Source organism: Thalassophryne amazonica, chromosome 12 (assembly GCF_902500255.1).
Source record: "Thalassophryne amazonica chromosome 12, fThaAma1.1, whole genome shotgun sequence".
In the NCBI taxonomy this organism is placed as follows: Eukaryota; Metazoa; Chordata; class Actinopteri; order Batrachoidiformes; family Batrachoididae; genus Thalassophryne; species Thalassophryne amazonica.
This window is the reverse complement of record NC_047114.1, coordinates 1,974,770-1,990,207: the sequence shown is the minus strand read 5'-3', so window position 1 is coordinate 1,990,207 and position 15,438 is coordinate 1,974,770. Positions and strand designations below refer to the sequence as shown.

Sequence of the window (15,438 nt, the reverse complement as noted above, 5' to 3'; positions counted from 1 at the left end):
ACCGTTGGGGTTTTTCATAATTATTGTATGGCCTTGCCTTACAATATGGAGCGCCTTGGGGCAACTGTTTGTTGTGATTTGGCGCTATATAAGAAAAAAGTTGATTGAGTTGATTGATTGACTTGCATAATATGCCGGCAAGTCAGTATGGTGTGAAGAGAAATTGTCTTTATTCTCTCTCTCTTCCTTTCTCTCCTATAACCAGCTCTCTTCTGCCTGCCGAGAATAGAGCTGTCTGCTACAAAACATTTAAAAGGTCGGTACTAAAATCTTTGAATTCAGACTTCACAAATGTTTTTAACTGTAAAGGTTTAGTCACTATGCCTGCAAAAATATGTTAGCGGTCTAATGGTGCATTTACACATAACGACAGGAAGCCACGAATGCCATATAGTATACATTTATACAGCCAGATGTGTGGCTCCACGCAGCTCTCGTCTCACTCGTTTTCCCAAACATCAGGCACATGCAGCAGGACACCTGTAGGAGCGAGCTAAGGAGCACTGGAACGAAACTTTTAGCTGACTCTGCATCACTGTCCGTCTTCAGCATAGTGCAGCAATGAAACTGAATGCAGTGCAGCAGGGTTTAATTGTGCGCACATCAGACAGGAACGCTGTCACGCTCTATTAAGGATCAACACTAATCAAGATGGATCAACACGCTCAGTTGCAACCTCCATGACATGAGGGTGGTGCATGACATTCGTGGAAGCCAAAAACATGCTCCACGAAAATCCCGAATATCATGCACCAACATGCACTATTAAGAAACCTATTCAGATGCGTTAAGTCACGTTAAGAATGTCAAGAATGTGCCAAGAATGACGGAAACATGACATTCGTAATGCGTCCTGCCTATGTGTAAACGCAGCATAAAAATGATCGGACCTAAATTTATCAGAAGCTAATTGGTCTGCTGATGGTTTTCAAAGTTATCTGAAAAGGTAATCTGATCATGAAAACATTAGCTTTGATAATTAGCGGTTAGCAGAACTGTGCCCACCACTGATATATATATATATATATATATATATATATATATATATATATATATATATATATATATATATATATATATATATATATATATATATATATATTCAGACGGCTTTCAGGGATGATTCTATGGGGATCACACAGATTAAGGAGTGTTACAACCGGTTTAAAGACGGCGCACAATGGTGGAGGGCGCACTGCGTTCCGAGTGGCAATCGACAGGCTGAAACGACCAGATCATTTCCAAACTGAACGCTGTGTTGATCCGGGACGTCATCTGACTACTACAGAAATGGCAGAAGAGGTGGACATACCACTTTTTTGGCACATTCCACTGTTACAGGAGTTTTTGTCATGAAAAGACGTGCAGAGGAATTCATGCGTCGGGACAGAGCCGCTAATGGCGCGGGACAAAAGCAATGCCGTGATAAAGCCTCACAGGACATGTTGTGGCATGTCCAGCTCGTCCACAATTTCTCAGATAGTCACACGACTGAAAAGCCACCGAAAGCCGTCTGAATCTTCCGAATGGTGCAAGAACTGGGCATGTTAGGGCATGTCCTGTGAGACCAACACGGAGGTGCTTTTGTCCCGCGCCATTAGCGGCTCCGTGGCAAATTCCTCCGCTCCTCTTTCCATGACAAAAACTCCTGTAACAGTGGAATGTGCCGAAAAAGTGGTATGTCCACCTCTTCTGCCATTTCTGTAGTAGTCAGACGACGTCCCGGATCAACACAGCGTTCAGTTTGGAAATGATCTGGTCGTTTCAGCTTGTCGATCGCCGCTCGGAGCGCGGTGCGCCCTCTGCCATTGTGCGCCGTCTTTAAACCGGTTGTAAGGCTCCTTAATCTGTGTGATCCCCACAGAATCATCCCTGAAAGCCGTCTGAATTTTCCGAATGGTGTCCACCTGGAGGTCTCTCACAGTTTCTGGAAAATTTGATGCAGCAAAGCTCCAAATCGTTCAGACATTTTCCTCACAATAAAAATCTGACGAGGGGGGTGGACTACTGCTCACTCAAAGCGTGCTCACAGGCGAATGACGCAACCGACAGGCGTGAAAAAACTCACGCATGCACACGAAGGTTCAAGGTTGGCTGATGCAAGCACACATGATTCAAATCCATATGGTTTTTGCAAAAAATAAAAAGGTTGGATAGTTTTCTATTAGCAGCAATCTTCCATTCCAGCTTATTAATTAATCAAAAACCCAGACAGAGCTTTAATTCATTTGAAAGCTTGACTCTTAGTCTTGTCCATCCAAATTGGAAGTCCCAAAAACCAGTTTTATTTGTTATTATCTATCGTCCACCTGGTCGTTACTGTGAGTTTCTCTGTGAATTTTCAGACCTTTTGTCTGAATTAGTGCTTAGCTCAGATAATTAATTATAGTGGGCGATTTTAACATCCACACAGATGCTGAGAATGACAGCCTCAACACTGCATTTAATCTATTATTAGACTCAATTGGCTTTGCTCAAAATGTAAATGAGTCCACCCACCACTTTAATCATATCTCAGATCTTGTTCTGGCTTATGGTATGGAAATTGAAGACTTAACAGTATTCCCTGAAAACTCCCTTCTGTCTGATCATTTCTTAATAACATTTACATTTACTCTGATGGACTACCCAGCAGTGGGGAATAAGTTTCATTACACTAGAAGTCTTTCAGAAAGCGCTGTAACTAGGTTTAAGGATATGATTCCTTCTTTATGTTCTCTAATGCCATATACCAACACAGTGCAGAGTAGCTACCTAAACTCTGTAAGTGAGATAGAGTATCTCGTCAATAGTTTTACATCCTCATTGAAGACAACTTTGGATGCTGTAGCTCCTCTGAAAAAGAGAGCTTTAAATCAGAAGTGCCTGACTCCGTGGTATAACTCACAAACTCGCAGCTTAAAGCAGATAACCCGTAAGTTGGAGAGGAAATGGCGTCTCACTAATTTAGAAGATCTTCACTTAGCCTGGAAAAAGAGTCTGTTGCTCTATAAAAAAAAGCCCTCCGTAAAGCTAGGACATCTTACTACTCATCACTAATTGAAGAAAATAAGAACAACCCCAGGTTTCTTTTCAGCACTGTAGCCAGGCTGACAAAGAGTCAGAGCTCTATTGAGTCGAGTATTCTTTTAACTTTAACTAGTAATGACTTCATGACTTTCTTTGCTAATAAAATTTTAACTATTAGAGAAAAAATTACTCATAACCATCCCAAAGACGTATCGTTATCTTTGGCTGCTTTCAGTGATGCCGGTATTTGGTTAGACTCTTTCTCTCCGATTGTTCTGTCTGAGTTATTTTCATTAGTTACTTCCTCCAAACCATTAACATGTCTATTAGACCCCATTCCTACCAGGCTGCTCAAGGAAGCCCTACCATTATTTAATGCTTCGATCTTAAATATGATCAATCTATCTTTATTAGTTGGCTATGTACCACAGGCTTTTAAGGTGGCAGTAATTAAACCATTACTTAAAAAGCCATCACCTGACCCAGCTATCTTAGCTAATTATAGGCCAATCTCCAACCTTCCTTTTCTCTCAAAAATTCTTGAAAGGGTAGTTGTAAAACAGCTAACTGATCATCTGCAGAGGAATGGTCTATTTGAAGAGTTTCAGTCAGGTTTTAGAATTCATCATAGTACAGAAACAGCATTAGTGAAGGTTACAAATGATCTTCTTATGGCCTCAGACAGTGGACTCATCTCTGTGCTTGTTCTGTTAGACCTCAGTGCAGCTTTTGATACTGTTGACCATAAAATTTTATTACAGAGATTAGAGCATGCCATAGGTATTAAAGGCACTGCGCTGCGGTGGTTTGAATCATATTTGTCTAATAGATTACAGTTTGTTCATGTAAATGGGGAGTCTTCTTCACAGACTAAGGTTAATTATGGAGTTCCACAAGGTTCTGTGCTAGGACCAATTTTATTCACTTTATACATGCTTCCCTTAGGCAGTATTATTAGACGGCATTGCTTAAATTTTCACTGTTACACAGATGATACCCAGCTTTATCTATCCATGAAGCCAGAGGACACACACCAATTAGTTAAATTGCAGGATTGTCTTACAGACATAAAGACATGGATGACCTCTAATTTCCTGCTTTTAAACTCAGATAAAACTGAAGTTATTGTACTTGGCCCCACAAATCTTAGAAACATGGTGTCTAACCAGATCCTTACTCTGGATGGCATTACCCTGACCTCTAGTAATACTGTGAGAAATCTTGGAGTCATTTTTGATCAGGATGGACTCCACAATTATCCTGCAAGTTCATGCAGAGGTCACTGAGTTCAGCATTCACAGTCTTCGAACCCATGGGTACCGTGGCCTAGTATCTCCTAGTTTAATGACAGAGTGATCAATAAATCACTCATTCAAATGACTGCTCTGGTTCAAACTACCATCTGGTGATGTTGTTTTCATGCAATGGGATAATAAAACAAAACCCAGACCATTAGGCTGAAAACTGGGAAGCCTGAGTGTAACTGTGTGAAGGTTAAATAAGAGTTTGTTATGAGAGACGATTCATTATCAGGTGACCTTTCCAAGATGAGGAAAGGTTCAAACTGAATATGCATGATTCACACATTCCATTGTTAAAACACGAATGTGATAATGTGCTGGTTCATGAAATAATCTCTGAATATGATAATAATGTGAAGGCAGAGCTAAAGGCTGGCTGTGCTGGTGCTACCTGGTACTTGTTAGTGGAGTTGAAGGGGATTTCTGCCACTTTGGGGTTTCTGGCTCTTAACTCACGAACGCTGCCGCAGCACACCTCGATGCATTTGAAGAGAGCGGACTCAGACGCATCCCCCGCCATCTCCCTCTGGACACACACACACACACACACACACACACACACACACACACACACACACACACACACACACACACACACACACACACACACACAGATATGAAGAAGTGAGTCGGTGTGTTTGGAGCTGCACTGGCAGGAAGCTTTTGTTAAATTTAATTCCAGTCGTACCTGACAGGACAAACTTCGTGTCCATTACTGGACTCATTTCACATGCATGACGTGCACGCTGATGTTTGCTTCTCCAGGACTTGTATTCTGGCTTTAAAGTGACACAACATCATGTATCACTGGAATCATTTATTTAACGCACCAAGATTTTATCTTAAGAAATTAAGAATTTTTATGCCCACTGCTTTAATAATTTGTGCGAAGTGATCAGAATTCTATCACATCAGTTTAATGATCTACACTCATGGTTTAATCATTCATACGTAGGGTTATTTGTTCTCTGTTTAACAATTAAATGCAACACTTTGATATCACACAGCCATGTTTAGGATTTAGTGTTCATCACTTAACATTTTGTAAACATAATTTAATAATCTGAAGCAATTTTTTAAATATTTCTTGTTTAGCATTCCCCATGCTCAGTTTAATCTTTGTACCAACCTTTTCGTTGTTAGACGTTAACTATGTGCTTTATTTATACAGTTCATACAGTTCATCATAATCATCTGTAATTGAGGTTTAACTTCCACCATAATTTTAAACATCTGTGATCACAGTTTAATAATCTATACTACAGGTTTAGCATTCTGTGAAATTAACAATCTGTGATGATTTAATATCTGTACCACAGAAAAAGAATTATGTGTGCTCAATTTAAGAATTCATGACCGTGGTTTAATAATATGTACCCTAGGATGAGCATCCTATGAACGAAATTTAATAATACACTCAACAAAAATATAAACGCAACACTTTTGGTTTTGCTCCCATTTTGTATGAGATGAACTCAAAGATCTAAAACTTTTTCCACATACGCAATATCACCATTTCCCTCAAATATTGTTCACAAACCAGTCTAAATCTGTGATAGTGAGCACTTCTCCTTTGCTGAGATAATCCATCCCACCTCACAGGTGTGCCATATCAAGATGCTGATTAGACACCATGATTAGTGCACAGGTGTGCCTTAGACTGCCCACAATAAAAGGCCACTCTGAAAGGTGCAGTTTTATCACACAGCACAATGCCACAGATGTCACAAGATTTGAGGGAGCGTGCAATTGGCATGATGACAGCAGGAATCCCTTACCAAAAAATAGTCCTGATAAGTATATAAAAAGTAAACTAGAAGTATACTTGAAACATACTTGCATATACTACTTTTTGGTAAGGGATGTCAACCAGAGTTGTTGCTCGTGTATTGAATGTTCATTTCTCTACCATAAGCCGTCTCCAAAGGTGTTTCAGAGAATTTGGCAGTACATCCAACCAGCCTCACAACCGCAGACCACGTGTAACCACACCAGCCCAGGACCTCCACATCCAGCATGTTCACCTCCAAGATCGTCTGAGACCAGCCACTCAGACAGCTGCTGAAACAATCGGTTTGCATAACCAAAGAATTTCTGCACAAACTGTCAGAAACCGTCTCAGGGAAGCTCATCTGCATGCTCGTTGTCCTCATCGGGGTCTCGACCTGACTCCAGTTGGTCGTCGTAACTGACTTGAGTGGGCAAATGCTCACATTCGCTGGCGTTTGGCACGTTGGAGAGGTGTTCTCTTCGGGATGAATCCCAGTTCACACTGTTCAGGGCAGATGGCAGACAGCGTGTGTGGCGTCATGTGGGTGAGCAGTTTTCTGATGTCAATGTTGTGGATCGAGTGGCCCATGGTGGCGGTGGGGTTATGGTATGGGCAGGCGTCTGTTATGGACGAAGAATACAGGTGCATTTTATTGATGGCATTTTGAATGCACAGAGATACCGTGACGAGATCCTGAGGCCCATTGTTGTGCCACACATCCAAGAACATCACCTCATGTTGCAGCAGGATAATGCACGGCCCCATGTTGCAAGGATCTGTACACAATTCTTGGAAGCTGAAAATGTCCCAGTTCTTGCATGGCCGGCATACTCACCGGACATGTCACCCATTGAGCATGTTTGGGATGCTCTGGACCGGCGTATACGACAGCGTGTACCAGTTCCTGCCAATATCCAGCAACTTCGCACAGCCATTGAAGAGGAGTGGAGTAACATTCCACAGGCCACAATTGACAACCTGATCAACTCTATGCGATGGAGATGTGTTGCACTGCATGAGGCAAATGGTGGTCACACCAGATACTGACTGGTATCCCCCCCAATAAAACAAAACTGCACCTTTCAGAGTGGCCTTTTATTGTGGGCAGTCTAAGGCACACCTGTGCACTAATCATGGTGTCTAATCAGCATCTTGATATGGCACATCTGTGAGGTGGGATGGATTATCTCAGCAAAGGAGAAGTGCTCACTATCACAGATTTAGACTGGTTTGTGAACAATATTTGAGGGAAATGGTGATATTGTGTATGTGGAAAAAGTTTTAGATCTTTGAGTTCATCTCATACAAAATGGGAGCAAAACCAAAAGTGTTGCGTTTATATTTTTGTTGAGTGTAGATCCCAATGCTTTCTCTGCAAAAACGGATATCTAAGAAAGTAAAAAAGATTTGTTTAAAGAAAATTTGACTTAATTTTTTGTCTAAATAGAAAAATTATCTTGGCAAGCATTTTTTTTACAAAAGAAAAAATGTCTTCTTTTGGGAAAATGTGTCTCACTTTTTCTTAAGTTTTCTTAAGTTTTTTTCCAGCTAATATCAAGCTGTATTTAACTAGTAACAATGAAAGGCAAAGGATTTCAAATCATCCAAACAAAGTAACAAGATTGTTTTCCTTATTTTAACACAAAGGCTAATTGTAAAATAAGGATTCTGTCTAGTTTTAAGCCACATTTTGATTATTCAGTGCCTAGACATTCTAACCAAGGAAATGTTTCTTACCTCACTGGCAGATTGTTTTGCTTAATGTAAGACAATTAAACTAGATTTTGGATTATTTGTCTTATTTTAAGAGGGACAGTTTTTGCAGTGTTATCAGACTTTGGACCTAAAGACAAGGTAAGGTTCTCAGTGTGTAAGAAAAGGGGGCGGTGCAGCGGTCTGGATTGGAAGCGCCCTGGTAACAGTTCGTCGTCGTGTTTCTCAGTCTTATAAGTTCTTGCACACACATGGACAATGCTCCGTGGCAACACTTAGCTTCCTCCTGCAAAGGACTTTGATTGTCCAGAAGCACTCAAACGCTTTAGTTCAAGCGCTGTCACGTCTGAGCGCCGGCAGGATGCCTCCTACCGTCCAGTAAGCATCTGACCTCTACACACTCAGTGGGTTTGAGAATCTGAGTACGTTTGTTTTGGTGTGACTCAGCTCGTCAGACTGACGGCGTCGAGCTCAGCTTTACTCTCAAGCCATGAATAATGTGTAGCGCAGTGTTTGGCTCCAGTCTGGTTTCTCCTCGTGTCCTTGTATCTGGATAAACCTGCGGCTCGATCATTTATCAGGCTGCTGTTTTGCTGACTGGATACGGTGGAGTTTCATACCATGAGGACGGGAAGGTGCTCCTGGCCCACTTTGAAATCTGCTCTGTTGCACAGGCCGGCCACACGAGACAGAGCGGCCCACGTAGCAGAGTGCTTGTCAAAACCACAACCTGGGAGAAGAGCAGAGGAGCTGTGTTAGACTTTAAGTGAGGCTCATGCAGTATTTACACCGCTGACGGCCGACTTCACACAGCAGCAGCAAAATAACAGATGAGGGGTCACTTAAGTTGAGCAATCCCTTTTTTTTTTCTTGACAAAAGTGATACTTCAATTCCCTTTTCATGAGAAAAGACGTACATTTTTAACTGAAATGTCTCAAAAAATAAGAAGCTGGCTCGAATTTCCTGTCTCAGAATTTCATTGCTGCGCTCCAGTCAGAGCAGAAATGACCAGTGGGCTGTTCTTCTGATGCTCACATCCATCTTTCAGTGAAATATGACTTCTCCAGAGTGGGGGGGCGTCACTGCCACGAGTGTCATCAAAACACAATGAGGTTTGCTGGTGGTGTTGACAAAATGTGGTGCAAAATGTTAAAAAAAAGTGCATCAGCCGCAAAAAAAAAAAAAAAAGAAAAGAAAAAGAAAGAAACAGGCTGTACTCGAGTCAGGCCTGGAACATGTTAAACCTTTCTATTAGTGTTAAAAGCTTCTGTGAAAGTTGGAGTGATTTGTCTCCATTTTATAGCAAACAAGAATCCAGTTGAATCCAGCAGTCTCACTGTGGAACTCTGGGAAACGGCGTGTTTGGAGCTGGTGGTTGTGCCGCCCACTGTATGCCACTGCTCAATTAATCCAAGCAGTTGTGCAGACTGTGGAGCTGTTTGGTGGCATGAACATTGGACAGATGATTTTAGCAGATGGCCACCAAACACCCTAAAACACACACACACACACACACACACACACACACACACACACACACACACACACACACACACACACACACACACACACACACACACACACACACACACACACACACATCCATCCTACCCCCAGTAAATTTGTTATTTTTGCTTCTTTAATCTCTCATTCTGTCTGGCCTCTGTGATAAAAATCCTTTCAAGAGCAGAAACTATTTGTAGATCATCAGCAAAGTAATGAAGTCAGTCAGTAATCAGCTGTCATGACCAAACATCGGCTGGTTTCTCAATTTGAAAATTCACTTCTTATTCTTTTATTTTTAAAAATTGTGAATAAAAATTAAAACACCTTTGGACTGCTGTGTTAATTTTACCTGGTTCTTATTGTACAAACTATTCCTCAAAATTGAATTTATTCAAAGTCACATTGAAAAACAGGCCTGGGCCCCACAGGTGCAGCCCACACAGGGGCTCTGTCTTATGAGAGACCCAAACACAGCCAACAAGTAGTTTTTCTAAAAGACAATGTAGGCAGTACAGTGGGTGGGTTTTATTCCCACAACTCCTAACCTTATTGGTTCGCATAGATAAACCACCCGTTGTGCTAATGACAGTTGTTCGGTACCTGGTGGAACCTACTTTTTTCTGTTCAGATAAAACCAGTTCAGACCAGCTGACGTGTGCACTCAAACAGATACCTAAAACTCACTAAAAAGATATAACCATTCAAGCATAGCAAATAAACTATAATAACAAATGAACACACAGATATCTGTAACAGTTTGACAGAAAGTATCATTATTGCAGAGTCCTGAGTTGTAATGGACTTGTAATGGACCAGCACCCAGAATGGTCCGGTCCAGTCTCTTGAGTTGAGTTGTCTACATATCTGAGAAGATGATGGTATGTGATTCGGTTGGCGGCAGTGTTGTATAGTAATGAAGTAAAAATACTTCACTACTGTACTTAAGTATGTTTTGAGAGACTTTGTACTTTACTTGAGTTTTTTTTTTATTCAGTTGACAAAGCGCCCGCTGCAGGAACGAAGCTGCGCGAAGGTTAAACGATGCCAGCGACAGTCAACGAAGGTCCAGATTTCTTGTTTCGTCAGGGCTTCGTCACCCTTCGTTAAGTGCCGTGTGACTGGGCCATTACTTTTTTTACTTCACTACATTTCCGACCTTAACTGCATACTTCTACTCCGATACATTTTCTATGCACCGTGCCGTTACTCGTTACAAAAAAAACAAACAAAAAAAAAACAACACACACACAAAAAAGTCGTGTTTTCACCCAGAGACACCACTGATTACTAGTGACTGTAACAAAGTCAGGCCGATTTGTCATGCGTCATGTCCGGTCAGCTTTTTTGCAGTTGCGCACTTGGGGGGTGTTTGTCAGGAAAATGATCACTTCTCTACATTGATTCACAGATCGAAGCAGTGCTTCGATCTGTGAATCGTGGGTTCATTTATTTCACTTTATCCTAATTTTTTCCCGCTAAAACCCTGAAGAGCATATGTCTGTGAGTAATATTTAATATTTTTATGTTAAACCAACCTGTTATGGTCTTCTGAAACAGTTGATCGATGTATTTTATAACTTAAAAACGGGACCGATGCTAACGCGTCAGCATGTCTATGGCGTTTTCAGTGTTAAAGTTAGCATTAAGTTGTTCACATCAGCACGTTTATGTTGATTTGTTTTCTGTATAATTAATGGCTCAGCGTTCATTGTTGTAAAAGAGTCAAATTGTAATTTTTTTAATTTATTTTTATTCATATATTATAGCAACAACAATAATTGTCTACATAATAGACAATAATAAGATAAGATAACATAAGATAAAACTTTATTGTCCGTAAAACGGAAAATCAACTTACATAAACTGCCAAAGCCCCAAGACGTGAAAAACACATCGAACATTCATCATAAAACACTCAGCATAAAATAATTTTAAAACTAGTGTGTGGTCTGCAACAATGTGTTCATTTGGTAATAGTCAATAATAACAGACTAATAATGTTACAATACAATTTTAGAGAAAGAGACAAAAAGAACCGAATGAAACAAAACACAACAGAAAAGATAAAACCATGTAACAATGAAAATAACTATAAATAAGTGTTTCCTGTGAACACCTAGTGAGTAGCCTACTCTTGTTTAGGTTTTGAAACCTTGTTTCTGAAGTGTTTTTGTGTGATGTGCACAATTTTCAGTACTTTGACTAATACTACCAGTCATTTACAAGCCGAGATAAACTTTAATAAAAAAAAACAATCAGTCCGTTTTTGATTATTAACATTTACTTGTACTTTTACTTTCAATACTTGGGTACATTTAGTTGTACGTTACTTGTCATACTTAAGTACAATAAATAGTAGATACTTTAAGACTTTTACTTGAGTAGCATTTCAATTGGTGACTTGAACTTCTACCAAAGTCATTTTTTTAATGGGTATCTGTACTTTTACTTAAGTGTGATTTTCCAGTACTTTATACAACACTGGTTGGTGGCTATTTTCAGGATACAAACAAGAGTGCAACAGTGGTGTCAAAACATCGAACCCGTACTATGATGAGCTCTCTCCATAAGCCAGGACCACATCTGACCTGAACCTTGATATTTGTAATCGAGACAAATGTCCGCCAGCCTGGTACTGCTGGGCCACGGCGGCTCCGTCAGATGACAGCCAGAAGAGGTGAAGTGTCACAGAGGTTTGGCAGCCACTGAATGACAGACGGTAGGAGGGCCTGCCGGGTGGGAAGAATCGACTCCTGGACCACCAGCAGTGACGATGGGCAGCACGAGGCTTCACAGGGCAGGAAGCAGTTTCCTCCTCGTCAGCACTGCATAAGTGGGGACAAGTTTTCAACAAGGATCCCAAGAATTGAGAGTGGACGATCCCCCTCAAAGGCACTCCACAGGCACGGGCTCTCTCCACTGTGTGCACTAACCAGGCCCAGCCTGAGCAGCTGTAGAAGTGTTGGCTCGGTCCACCGAAAACATCCCAAGAATCTACCAACCATCAATGTTCACCCATTGGACATATTCATATTTTATCACATGTCCATTCTGCTTCCTCCAATATGCACTGTTGTTGTTGCCACGCAGGTCCTGTGATTGGTGGCATCCGTGTGTATCAATGAATTGGCTTGATAATTAGCTCGCTATAGACGCTGGCAACCCAGCTAGCCTAGTCTCTACATTGGCTTAACAAGTCAACTACCTGGAGAAGCTAGTAACCTACAGAACCTAATCTAGTCTCTACATCATAGGCGTCAAACGGATTCCAGGAAGGGTTGAGAGGGTGCAGGTTTCCTTTGTAGCCACTGAGTCCACCAGGTGAGTTCATTGATGAACTTGGCCCATCTGCTCAAAGTGACATTAATCAGCAAAATCAAAAAGTCAGCTTGAAAAGTCAGCTAGCTACAGAAGCTAGTAGCCCATGTAGCCTACAATAGTCTCTACATTGACTTGAGACAAAAAAGACCAAAAAAAAGAAAGAAAATAAATCCAACCATAAATCCAACCATCCACGTCATCCACCATGAAGACCCAGAGAAGCGATGGGCACTGCCATTTTGAATGGTCACATGTGACATCCACTTCATCTGCCATTCACTTCTGATCTGTTTACGCATCAGATCAGTGTCCGCCTCACCCACCTTAAGGACCCCTAGACCGAAGGTCACATGATGTGATCTAAAAAAGCCTGGGGAGAGAATTGATTTGGTCACGGCAAAGATAAATAAAAAGATAAATAAAAAATTGGTCACGGCAACGTCACTTCCAGTTTGCTTCTGCGTCAGATGAGTTGCCACCATTGCTAAGCACGTTGCTAAAGCCTCACAGACAGAATGTCCAGATGTGCGACCGAGTCAACAGACTAAAAACGCATCTCAGATTTCAAGGTAAGTAGTGGGTAGAGCTCAAGCTATTAAAATTTAAGCAAAAAAGAAAACAAAATAACAAAAATGAAGCTGACTTTTAATACCTAGTGCTGCTGTGACATGTTTTATGTGCTATTTTAAAATCAAAATCAAATGTATTAATTTATATAGCGCCAATTCACGATGAAATCGTCTCAAGGCGCTTCACACAACATAAAAAAAAAACTGAATTAAAAATTTAAAACACAATAAAAAGACGACCATAAAAGAATACAAGAATAAAAACACATCATAACACTAATGATAAAACAGAGAAAACAAATGAGTCTTTAAACATGATTTAAAAGTCTCCACAGTATCAGACTGCCGAATGTGTGCCGGGACATCGTTCCACAGAGCTGGAGCACAGTAGGGCAAAGCTCTGTGACCAACAGACTTTTTATTCACCCTGGGAACACACAGAAGTCCTGCACCCTGAGAACGCTGGGCCCGAGCTGGTACATAGGGGCTTACCAGGTCAGCCAGATAGGGAGGTGCAAGTCCATGAACAATTTTATAAACTAATAACAGTACTTTAAAATCAGGAAAACCAGGAACTGGGAGCCAGTGCAGGGACGCCAAAACGGGCGCAATGTGGTCAAACTTTCTGCTTTGTGTCAAAAGTCTGGCAGCAGCATTTTGAACCAGTTGAAGACCCCTAATCCTGGACTGCGGTAAACCAGAAAATAGAGCATTACAATAGTCCAATCTAGAAGAGACAAATGCATGAATCAAAGTCTCAGCATCAGCCACAGACAGGATGGGATGAATCTTCGCTATATTTTGCAAATGAAAGTAAGCAGTCCTCGTAATGTCTCTAATGTGGAGATCAAAGGTCAACATAGGATCAAAATTACTCCAAGGTTCCTCACTTTATCCGTATGACGTATAACACACAAACCTAAGCTAAGTGGTAGCTGATCAAATTGATGCCGATACCTCGCTGGACCAAGAACCATCACTTCAGTCTTATCAGAATTTAAAAGTAGGAAGGTACTAGACATCCAACTTCTTACTGATGCAAGGCAATCTTCCAAAGATTTTATGTGAATGAGATTACCAACAGTTATTGGCATATACAATTGGGTGTCATCAGCACTGCAATGAAAGGCAATCCCAAAGCGCCGCAGTATATTCCCAAGGGGTGCTACATAAAGGGAAAAAAGCAAGGGGCCTAAAACGGATCCCTGTGGAACCCCAAACTTCATGTCCCTACAGTCAGAGGAGGTGCCATTACACAATACACAGTAAGAATGACTGGACAGGTATGACGTCAACCAGGCAAGAGCAGTTCAAGTAATCCCAAAGTGATTCTCGAGCCTGCTCGCAAAAGGTCATTCACAACTTTAGTGAGAGCCATCTCTGTGGAATGATATTTTCTAAAAGCAGACTGCAGTGGTCAAAAAGATTATTCTCAGTGAGGTAGACCATGAGCTGTTGCGAAACCACTTTTTCCAGAATTTTAGAACAAAATGATAGATTTGATATCAGTCTATAATTTTTCAATACACTAGGGTCAAGATTGGATTTCTTAAGTAATGGTTTGATCACTGCAGACTTGAAACATTTAGGAACAGATCCAGAAGTTAATGAGAGATTTATAATTTTCAGCACAGTCGGCCCAAGAGTGGACCACAGGTCCTTAAACAGTTTTGCTGGTATAGGATCAAATAATCAGGTTGTGTTTTTAGTAGACGTCATGAGGTTCGTCAGCATGCCTAGAGAGAAACCATCAAAATCTATAAATCTGGGTAACACCTCAGTGGGACCATCCACCTCCATAGCAGTATGCAGTGGTTGGACCAAAGCCTGCTGAGATATGCTCAACCTAATATCCTCAATTTTCTTCTCGAAACAGTCCAAGAAGTCCAGTGCTGAAAAGGGAGAGTGAATAACAGGTGGCTGTCCATGAATGAGAAAAGCTACAGTTTCAAACAAAAACTTTAAGTTATGCTTGTTTTTATTGATCAAATCAGAATAATAGGCATGCTTTGCAGCCAGTAGTGCATACTTATAATCTAAGACAGCATCACACCATGCAAGGTGGAACACCTCTAATTTAGAACTACGCCATTTCCGTTCCAAACATCTAGCCTTCTGCCTAAGGTCACGCAAGTAACCATTGAACCAAGGCGACTGTGCCTTGGGAAGGTGTGGCCTTAAAAGAGGAGGCGCAACCTTATCCAGTGTAGCCTTGAGCGCTGAATTTAAGCCATCCAGAAGACTATC

General features: G+C 41.1%; 1 protein-coding gene across 1 annotated transcript in view; it reads right to left on the bottom strand.

The window, feature by feature from the left end:
* atp1a2a (ATPase Na+/K+ transporting subunit alpha 2a) overlaps nucleotides 1-15,438 on the bottom strand; it is a 166,160-nt gene that overhangs the window by 83,688 nt on the left and 67,034 nt on the right. Inside the window, exons 10-11 of the mRNA XM_034182830.1 lie at nucleotides 8,415-8,524; nucleotides 4,702-4,836 (exon numbers count right to left, since the gene is read on the bottom strand). Coding sequence (XP_034038721.1) covers nucleotides 4,702-4,836; nucleotides 8,415-8,524 — 245 coding nt within the window. The remainder of the gene's footprint in view (nucleotides 1-4,701; nucleotides 4,837-8,414; nucleotides 8,525-15,438) is intronic.